General features: G+C 42.1%; 1 protein-coding gene across 2 annotated transcripts; it reads left to right on the forward strand.

Moving 5' to 3' along the window:
• Positions 1 to 4,112: 4,112 nt before the first annotated feature.
• Positions 4,113 to 8,776, forward strand: LOC6609923 (endoplasmic reticulum metallopeptidase 1). Of its 2 annotated transcripts, none has more exons than XM_032715721.1 (11): positions 4,113 to 4,297; positions 5,581 to 6,239; positions 6,304 to 6,664; positions 6,724 to 7,107; positions 7,170 to 7,350; positions 7,414 to 7,742; positions 7,808 to 7,907; positions 7,965 to 8,067; positions 8,130 to 8,322; positions 8,379 to 8,471; positions 8,533 to 8,776. In XM_032715721.1, exons 1-11 carry the CDS (start codon positions 4,265 to 4,267, stop codon positions 8,698 to 8,700), a joined length of 2,604 nt encoding a protein of 867 aa, XP_032571612.1. In that variant the 5' UTR covers positions 4,113 to 4,264; the 3' UTR covers positions 8,701 to 8,776. The 2 variants fall into 2 exon arrangements, with proteins under 2 accessions (XP_032571612.1, XP_032571611.1); XM_032715720.1 differs by lacking the exon at positions 4,113 to 4,297 and adding an exon at positions 4,755 to 4,941.
• The last annotated feature ends 1,251 nt before the right edge of the window (positions 8,777 to 10,027 follow it).

Below are 10,027 nucleotides of genomic sequence, written 5' to 3' on the forward strand. Positions count from 1 at the left end.
ATAAACTCTTTCACAAGATATTTAATTATTAAACAATTTCATATTTTCTATAGGTGTCATTTTCAGGTTGCATATAAAATAATAATTAATTACTTTCTGCATTATTCTTCACTTAAATCACTTTTATTAGTACTCAAAAGTAACGCGAAAGTTCAAGGTTATCATTACCTTTTTGAATGCTTTTAGACACCTTTTGAAAGATCTTTATCTTTGATTGTCTGATTTCTTTGTTAAGCTATCTAAACATTTGTTTCAGATGCAGTCGCGCTGCTGCTGCCACGAATAACAATTGCTTTTGTGCAGGGAGTCCCTCTTGGAATGCATCGCGCTTTTGCTGGCCAAGCACAAAAGTCATTGGCCGGGTGGAATCCAGCAGGACGAATAAGTCAATGCCTTGAGTTATTCGAGAAGGATGAGGCGGATTCCGCTCCTGCTCAGAAGCCATTTCCATTTGGCAGTGCCGTTAGCAGAATACAACTTTAGACATTGAGCTATAAGTATTTGTGCTTGCTTGGTGGCTTAATCAAGCATGAAATAGTCCAATCGTTGTGGGATATATATGCGAGGGAAGTATGATTAGGTTATTGACTCGCCAAGCTGAAATATATATGAAAAAGGGCACTGCTCTTACAACAAGCACTTAATTTGGGGATTAAAAAATCCTTTAGCAACGGAAAATGGGTACGGGTCATAAGTTTTCATCTGGGGATTACACGGCGTATACGCAATTATATCAACGTAATTAATTAATGAGTGAAAGCTGCAGGTAAAACAGCGATTTTCAATTGCAAGCCCCTGTTTGTAATGCAGTGAAATCACGTGAACAAAAGGACGAACATCACAGTCGCTTTTGATTTGTATTTACTTGCTTAATTTGCAATCAGCAATCCTCCGCCTTAATTAACGTTATTCAAAACGACTCCTCTATGTTTAAGACCAGGTGAATTTCCAAAGCCAAAACATCTGGCAGCCAATTAGCCTAATCCAGTTAGCTTCTGGGCCAGAAATTTTGAAGCAATTATCGTGACAAGTGAACTAGACTCACACACACATGCACATGCCCAGCCAGACACAAAAACAACATCCGACTGATTGATGCTTGTCACCTGTGTGTGTGTGTGTGTGTGTGTGTGAGGGGGTGAAAAAAGGGGAGTCTCATCCTGTGTCTGCTTCGTCTGCTCATAAATCACAAACGAATCAGCGAACGCTTCAAATGACTTCATTAAAAAGCGTAACACACGCACTCAGAGAAACGACGAAGCAAGGAAACACTGAGAGAATATTCTACCAAAATGCATATATTATACTTAAGGAATATGTTAGGCTAAAAATGATGAATAAAAGCTTATACAGCAACAAAATCACTTTAAAATAGTAAAGTTTTCTGATAACAAATAGCAGATCTCCTTAGATTTTTAGTGTAATAGAATAAAAGCATCGTCAGCAGGCCCAGTCAAGTGTACATGGGGGATAAGCAGGGAGCCAAAACCAAGTTGAGTGGGGGCTAAATAGCCCTACTCCCCCATTATCCATTATCCGCAGCCGCACAGCGCGTTCATCCCATGAGCCTCAGCTTCGATTCGCTATTAGCAAGGACTGAAATTCGATGAAATCCGGTCCTTTGTCTCCCAAAAACAGCAGCAGATGGAAAACTTTCCCAGGAGTACCGCCCCCAAGGACTTTAACTTTTCCCCTGAAATTTTCCACGGTTGTAAACAATTGTCGGCATTCCGTTTTTCAGATCGCACGAAAAGTTTTTGGAAATCTATTCAAAGTGAAACTAAGCAGATCCTAATTATAACAAAATTGTTTCGATAGGTGCCAATGAAAAGGAAAAAGCTAAATTGAAAACCAAGGCAATCTTAACTAAAACACAAAAAGGTCAACCCAAATCTGGAAATTGTTTCCGATTTTTTTTTTAGGAAAACTCTCCTTGAGCCAACTACTTAGAACTTTAACTGGAAAACTTTTCTGGTTTTTACCAGTTTTTGTTTTGTTTTTCGTCCTTTGTTTTCCTTTATTATTCCTCTCATGTTCCACTTCCTTGCGTGCGCTTTGTTCTCTCCACATCCTGCCACTGATTTGCCGCTATTGTGTCATTGTCCAAAAATTGTATTATGACCCACAAAAGTAAACGGAAAAAAATAAGGAAAAACTTGGCTGCCTTGTGGTGGAAGTTATTGTCGCATAAAGAACATTTTTCCACCGGGGTGGGGGATTTTAACGGCAGGCTAATGATAATCGCCATGGTCAACGACCTGTAATCCCCACAAATTAAGATTTTCATTTTAGGAGCGTCAAATCCGATTGGGACATGTGGAAGCCAATTTAAAAGTTGCAAACTAACAAAATTCGCTTCACCAAAGTTGGATTTCGTAAACTTTTGATTACAACTTTTAATTGATTTGCAATAAATATAGGGGCAGCTAGTTAAAGTTTTGCACCCCAAACCAAATCTGGAATTCGGTCCCGGATTTTCGTTATTGTGTCACTTGATGGTATAGACTTTTGGCTGAATTAGCATTAAATCACAACAATTTGCATGCGTCGTCCGCGTTTTTTAATCCAATATTTTCGCAGACATGATGAAAGTCAAGTATTTGAATACAAATGACTCGCCTCCGTAAAGCAGGCAAGCATTTCACGTGTTTTTTGGCCCAACAATCCCGCGGCTGTTACTCACAAATTCAGTACGGTTTCTTCAGCTGGCTCCGCATACGATTTGCATTCGCTGGGGCTTTCCTTTCTGTTATTCTTTTTTTTATTAAAAATTATATAATTTTATTTTTATCTAGGCAAATGGAACTGGCAGAGAGCTAGACGCACACATACACACACGCGCGCACACAGATACGCGGCCCCTTTCTTTACTCCAAGCACATTTTTAGTACCGTTAGGGATCCCACTTTGAGTCCTAATTTATTTAATTTTTTCCGTTCTGCTTTAACTTTTTCCTAGGCAGCGAGCACGACCAAAAGCTTCGAGCGTTGAAACGCGACTGAGACTTTAGTAGCAGCGGGACAAGCGGCTCAATTGAACGGCGGAGAATGTGGGATAGAGAGAGAGAGAGATAGTGGGTGGAGCGGCACCCCCAAAATGAACGCGCAAAGAAGATAGGCGTTGAATGGGTGGTGATGGTGGGTACGCAAAGCACGAGGACGCGCGAATTTGTGTCGAAAAGGCGGGCGAAGAAGCAGCTGACACATATTTCGCTTTGTTTTGGTTGTGTCCCCAAACCGGCAATTCCTCTCACACGCATGCGTACTTTCTGCATTCTCTCGCTTTCCTTTCGACTGAAACCAGCCACACAAAAGACGGCCAAAACTAGCTGGTCAGTGTTTTCGTAGCTCTGATTGTGAAACTCTCACGGAATTCCCATACACTTGTTCCTGGGCGTTCATTCTATCGATTATCCTTTCGGTCCGCGTTCCGGTGAACGCTTTGTTTACGAATTTCAGTGCCACAAGGCATCAATGAAGAAGTGAGTGCGGGAGTCAGTGTGTTAGTGAGTGAATGAATTCACGAGAGCAATTGGCACACACACACACACACGCTTAGGTTACACCCACTCGGGCATTCCTTATTTAGGTTGAATGACACTGCGCCTAAGTGCCCCTTCCTGCACCTCCCCCGCCTTTATTGCATTTCCCGTTTTATGGCACATGTTTTCCACGTTGTCCTCAATTCCGAACGGGATGCTCCCGCTGCATGCGTATGTGTGCCTGTGTTTTTCACGTCATCGTTTTCTAATGCACATGCAGGCCAGAAAGAAAGAGAGAGAGTCATACGGGCACATAACTGAAAATGAGCAAAATTACCGATTTTAGTTGTACCCCATCTTGTGTTCTTCTTTTCGGTCATTTTGCTGGCCAGTGTGAAAATGTTTCCAAATTGCCGCCTGAAAGTATGCAATTACGAAGCAGATAAAAACCGCTTGGGTGCGATAGACGATCGAAACGATTGCTATCTTTATCGAATGCCGCACACAATTATTTTGTTTACCACACACACATTTGCCCAAGTAAACACGAAAATAATGCGCTGTGTGAAAAGTGTAAATATTAGCAACTAAGAACTGTCAACAAAACGCTGACCATTATTCTGAATAATTCAGTTAGTGCCGCAAAGCTTTGCGCTCGAGCGGTATTAAAACCGCGCTTCGGAAACTTTGATTCCACATTCGGCGGCTAAAACTCGCAGCGGCAAAAACAACAACACCGGCTTCGCTACTACATAGATACGGGAAGAAGAAGAGCGCCTCGGAATGAGCAGCGAAACGGAGGAGAAAAGATCGAAGGTACAGATGCAGATTTAAAATGCACTTTTAAATGCGCAAAGTGCACTTAGAAAAATGTAGTGCAGATGTCAGTGAATTCACAAAATCGTTGCAAGTAAAAAAAACCATTCAGGCATAACTATGATGAATACAGATTGATACATTTATTGTTTCCAGTGTGTAAAAAAAGATAAGATATGGGTGTGCACTCATAATGCTGCTGGTCTAATTAATTGATATATATCGAATTCAGAATTATGAACAATCCAAGCGGAAGTTATGTAGGCATTTCTCGCAGTCCACTGTTAATGAAAATGCAGCCCCCCACAACCCCCTGTACCCAGAGTAGCTATAAACATATTTCGAACTATGTACGAAGATAAGAACATTGTATCGTGGGCGAGAGAATAAAAAAGCTATTTCTATCTGTAGGGAGGGAATTTGAGACCGGTACTTTAGGATAATCAATGCAGTGGAACGTTCAGTAGAGCGTTGGACGCCGACGCGATCGGTTCATTGGTAGATCTTGACCAAAATACCGGGCACCGTAATCCGGAAACATGAGTGGCAGTGAAAAGAATGTTCGGCGACGCGTCATAACGCCGACCAGCGATCCTACGAATGTGGATCCATTGCTACGACCCCGCGGTTCCCAGCAATATGAGGTAAGCACCCACTTTGGGTCCTTGATTAGATTGCTCTTCAATTGGGTGTGGTATGTGCTAATCACCGCCGACCAAAACAGCCGCAACATGAGCATTACCCATGGCTGAGTTCCAAGAGAATCGACTTTATTTTGGCGGCATGAGTGCAGTACTTATCGGGAAAAAGCCGATAACTAACGAACAGTGGATACCCTTGAGATAACAGCGCACCAGTTCGCCCTAGTTGCACCCTCGGTTTATCTATCTATCTGGCCTTAGTTTACTGGAGCAGTTCCCAACACAAGGAGGTATACTATCCACCTGCGACCAATTCGATTTTCGGTGGCAACAGGTTTTGCAACTTTACCAACTGGCGGGCTGACCAGCGATAAGATAACCGTTGATGGATTAAATCTAACTTTTGACTTGATACCTATAGTCGATTCCATTTTCGAAATTGACTCATGTCTGCGGCCAGACGTAGGTCTAACTAACTACGAAGTTCTGGGTAATATCCATTCGGTGTGAATGAAACCGTGCCGAAAATAAGCTATCACCTAGTTTACTGATAAGATAAGTTCTCTAAAGCCAATACTGACTTTGCAGGCATATCAAATTGTTTAAAATTAATTGAATTAATACTTTTACTCTTCATTTCAGGCTCAGCCCAATGGCTGTGAGCGAGCATTTGTCCAGCGAAACAAGATTAAGTGGTTCTGGGCACCAGCCTTCTTTGGATTCTGGCTGCTGCTCTACGTGACCATCTCGATCCCCGCCTGCCATCGCCTTCCCCGCCCACTGACCATTCAGGATGAGGAAACGCACCCCGACCAGTTCATCGCCGAGCGTGCAGAGAAAAATCTACGAGAGCTGGTGAGCCTGGGACCCCGAGTGGTGGGCAGTCGACAGAATGAGATGGCCGCTTTGAAGATGCTCTCCCAGAAGATGCAAAGAATTCGATCAGGCACTGCCAACGATATTGAAGTGGATGTTCAGGTGGCTTCCGGTAGCTATGTTCACTGGTCCATGGTCAACATGTACCAGAGCATTCAGAATATTGTGGTTAAGATCAGCCCCAAAAACACGAACAGCACTACTTATCTTCTGGTAAATAGCCATTACGATTCGGTGCCGGCGGGACCTGGTGCTGGCGATGACGGTTCCATGGTGGCCACTATGATGGAGGTACTCCGTGTGCTGGCTAAGTCCGATAAGCCACTAAAAAACCCTGTGGTATTCCTGTTCAACGGAGCCGAGGAAAATCCCCTCCAAGCCTCGCATGCCTTCATCACCCAGCACAAGTGGGCCAAATATTGCAAGTAGGTCAAATGAGTGCTTCAAATTTAGCCGAATTTATCTTATACTTTCATTTCTCCTTTACAGAGCCCTTATCAATCTCGATTCCTGCGGAAATGGCGGTCGAGAGATCCTCTTCCAATCGGGACCCAATCATCCCTGGCTAATGAAGAACTACCGACGTGCCATCAAACACCCGTATGCTTCTACTATGGGCGAGGAGCTGTTCCAGCACAATTTCATTCCCTCTGACACGGACTTCCGCATTTTCCGTGACCACGGATCGGTTCCCGGCTTGGATATGGCCTACACCTACAACGGATTTGTCTACCACACGCGACACGACAAGGCAGAGATCTTTCCCAGGGGTAGTTTCCAGCATACTGGTGATAATCTGTTGGCTTTGGTCCGACAGATTGCCAACTCTCCGGAGATTGAGAATTCAGCGGTAACATGGCTGTTATTGATCTAAAGAGTAAATTACTAATTGCCTGTTTTCATTTTCAGAAATACGCCAAAGGTCACACCATCTATTTCGATGTTATGGGTTGGTTCCTGGTTTTCTACACCGAAACCGAAGGCGTTATCTTGAACGTCATCGTCTCCTTAATATCCATCGGTATTTGTGGTTACGCCATTAAGCTGATTTCGGTCAATTCGGGCATAAAGCTCGAAAAGATCCTCAAGAAGGTGGGACACACTCTCCTCGTACAGATTCTATCTGTTGTTGTGGGAGCCATCCTGCCAGTTCTGCTCGGTCTGTTCATGGATGCGGTGCACTTGCCTCTGTCCTGGTTTTCGAACTCCTGGCTCATCCTAGGTCTGTACTTCACCACATTCTTCTTCGGTTTGGCCATAGTGCCCGCCATGTATTTCCACTGGACCAAGCAAGTAAGTATATTTAGCTTGGTATTGTATTGTTTATTGTATGACTAAGGCTAAATTTTTTTCAGGATAAGCTTCCCATTGGTCAGCGGGTTCAGCTTTTGCTGCACTGCCACTGCATCCTCTTATCCGTTCTTACCCTGATCTTTACCATCTGCGGAATTCGCTCTGTTTTTGTCCTGATGCTCAGTTGTTTGTTCTATACAGTGGGCTTGATCATTAATATTGCCACCAAACTGCACACCAAGGGTGAGTTGTATCTATAAGAGAATGCTTAGATTACTTTTTAATATGTCTTTTTATCCTCAATAGATGTCGCATGGGTTATTCCGCACATTGTTTGCACTGTGCCACCATTTGTATTCTTTGCATATTTCTCGCACGGATTCTTCACCACGTTCATTCCCATGTTCGGTCGTTTTGGAGAGAACCTTAATCCGGATTTGGCGGTGGCTGTTTTCAGTGTTGCTGTGGGCTTCCTGTGCTGCGGTTTCATTATCCCTGTTCTGCAGTTGTTCAACAAATCGAAGACCATCATCTGCGGCCTGATGGGCATCACGTTATTGTGCTTCATTATTGCAATGACACCAATTGGATTCCCCTATCGCCCAGAAACGAATGTGCAGCGTTTCGCTGTCCTGGTAAGAAACTACAAAGTTTTTTTCATGGATAAGTAAAAAGGATTTTCTTTTTTTTTATTTTATAGCACACCAAGCGTACCTTCCACGACGCCGAAAACAAAGTGCGCCGTCAGGAATCTGGTTACTTCATTATGCCCCAGGACAGACGCACTTACACCGTGAAAAGTAAGGTGTACTAATTATATTTAAAGGTTAATTCATGGAAGTTTTTCGTCTTTTAAGATGCTGTTATCAACATGACACTGGCCCAAAGGATTGGATCCGATTGCGATAAGGAAATTAATTGCGGATTGCCCCTATACAATCAGCGTTGGCATAAGACCAGGTTAGTTTCCAACTCAAGAAGTCAATAAAAATTGGTATACTAATACATTTGAGTCCTTATAGAAAGAACAGCTTATGGATACCCGCATCGGAACCTGTTCTTGGGGAGAATGTGCCGACCGTTTTATTGCTGTCCAAGAACACAGTGTCGCCCACCAGAATTCGCTATGAAATGCAGCTAAGTGGACCCAATCACATGGCGCTCTTTATTCAGCCCTTGAATGGAGCAAAGATGATGGACTGGTCCTTCCATCAGGTAATAATTAAAGCCACATAAGTCTGAATTCCATTTTAATATCTTGACAACTACAGGCGCCATTACGTCTGAGCTTTGAGCCACCTTACTTCATCTACTTTTCGTGGGGTGTCAATGGAGATCCACTTAAGTTCTGGCTAGAACTGGAGGTAAGTTATGGAAAACTCGCAATAGTTACTTAAATATAAATATATTTACAACTTCTACCAGAAACCAAACGGAAATTGGAACTCTACTACTCTGGAACTCGGTCTCGGAGGCCACTGGACCCATCACAAGGAACTAATAACGCCTGACTTTAAAAAATTCCTCGACAGTTTCCCCCATTATGTGGATGCCACACCCTGGCCAGCTTCGTTTGAGAGCCGGATCTTCTAAAGAAGCTATATAATGTATACATTTTTGTACCTTAGTAAAATAAATATCATAAGAACTTTGTTCTTGAGATATGAAATACCATAATCATTGATAGGCGTCAGTTATATTGGGCTGTTCATTTATCAATAATTAATATTTACTAATCCCCTCAGCTATGCGGCCGATATCAAAGTGTTGCGATTGTATATCGCCAATTGAAAGTTACATAAGGCCTAAACGTAGAATGTATATTCTACGTGATATGGATGTAGAAACGAGGACTGTCCTACCAAGAAGAGTGTATGTACTTTCGGTGTCCGTAAAAAGAATGACCAAAATTGGTATTAACTCGAATTTTATCGCCTCGTCGGGGAATAATCGGCAATAGATTTATAATTTATGGTCCAGAGTTTAGCCAACTTGTGCCCCACGCAAAAATATAAATGGCGAAATCGCACATCGCCCCCAAAAAAAGAGAGTATTTTTCATAATGTCCATTCACGGAATGTGTGATGAAGACTGATTTCCGATTGTCAGATTAGGATTTGATAATTTAATATGTCCCAATGCTTATCAGCATGAATAGTTGAACATTTTCGATGGATTATCTTTGAGGTAAACACAAATTTAATAAACGTGGGACTAAAATTTCGTTTAGCCTGTAATGTTCACAGTAGTAAATCATTAGCTGTTCCTGCTAAGACATATTTATTAGTATTTAGCCCCGCTATAAAAAAACCTAAGGCAATAAGAAACAACCAGTGCCAGACAGGTATTGTTATCTAAGCCGAAAATCTAATATACAGCGCCAAAAAAAAAATGTTATAAATTTACTCTCTGTCTGTGGGGTTTACCACCATTTAATTCATGTTTTTTAATGTCATTTGTTGCATTGTCTACGACTTTTACTTATTTAGTTATTACTGTTACATAGATGGTAAACTAAATTTTGTAGCATTACTATTAAGTTCCTAATCCTATTTAACTTGCGTGCTTATCTTACTTACACGTTTAGAATTTATGTGATTCGATAAGACGGTACGTACTTCCCAAATTAAAGAGAGCAAGCAATCTAAATTATTTTAAGTACGTTTTATGTAGATTTTTTAGATTTTGGACCCCACCGAAAGATCTCCGCCGAACGTGAGTCCTAATCGCGTTAACAACGGTTCCATAAAAAAGTTATAAAGAGAAAATGCTTCTGGTATCGCCTATCGCTGGATGTAATCGTTTTATGCGCCGAAATCGACGATTATAATCATAATATTTAATTATTATCGCTGCCATAGACGCGATAAGAAATCCACCGGTCCGGACCTGGGCCCTACTTAATTCTTGGGAAACAGCC

This window comes from Drosophila sechellia, chromosome 2R (assembly GCF_004382195.2).
Source record: "Drosophila sechellia strain sech25 chromosome 2R, ASM438219v1, whole genome shotgun sequence".
NCBI lineage: Eukaryota > Metazoa > Arthropoda > Insecta > Diptera > Drosophilidae > Drosophila > Drosophila sechellia.

Bases quoted from the DNA above. Each gene is read 5' to 3' on its own strand.
- LOC6609923 (XM_032715720.1), top strand. From the start codon at position 4,837: ATGAGTGGCAGTGAAAAGAATGTTCGGCGACGCGTCATAACGCCGACC. The intron at 6,240-6,303 runs GTAGGTCAAATG...TCTCCTTTACAG, and splicing joins AAGTGGGCCAAATATTGCAA to AGCCCTTATCAATCTCGATT. The intron at 6,665-6,723 runs GTAACATGGCTG...TTTCATTTTCAG, and splicing joins CGGAGATTGAGAATTCAGCG to AAATACGCCAAAGGTCACAC.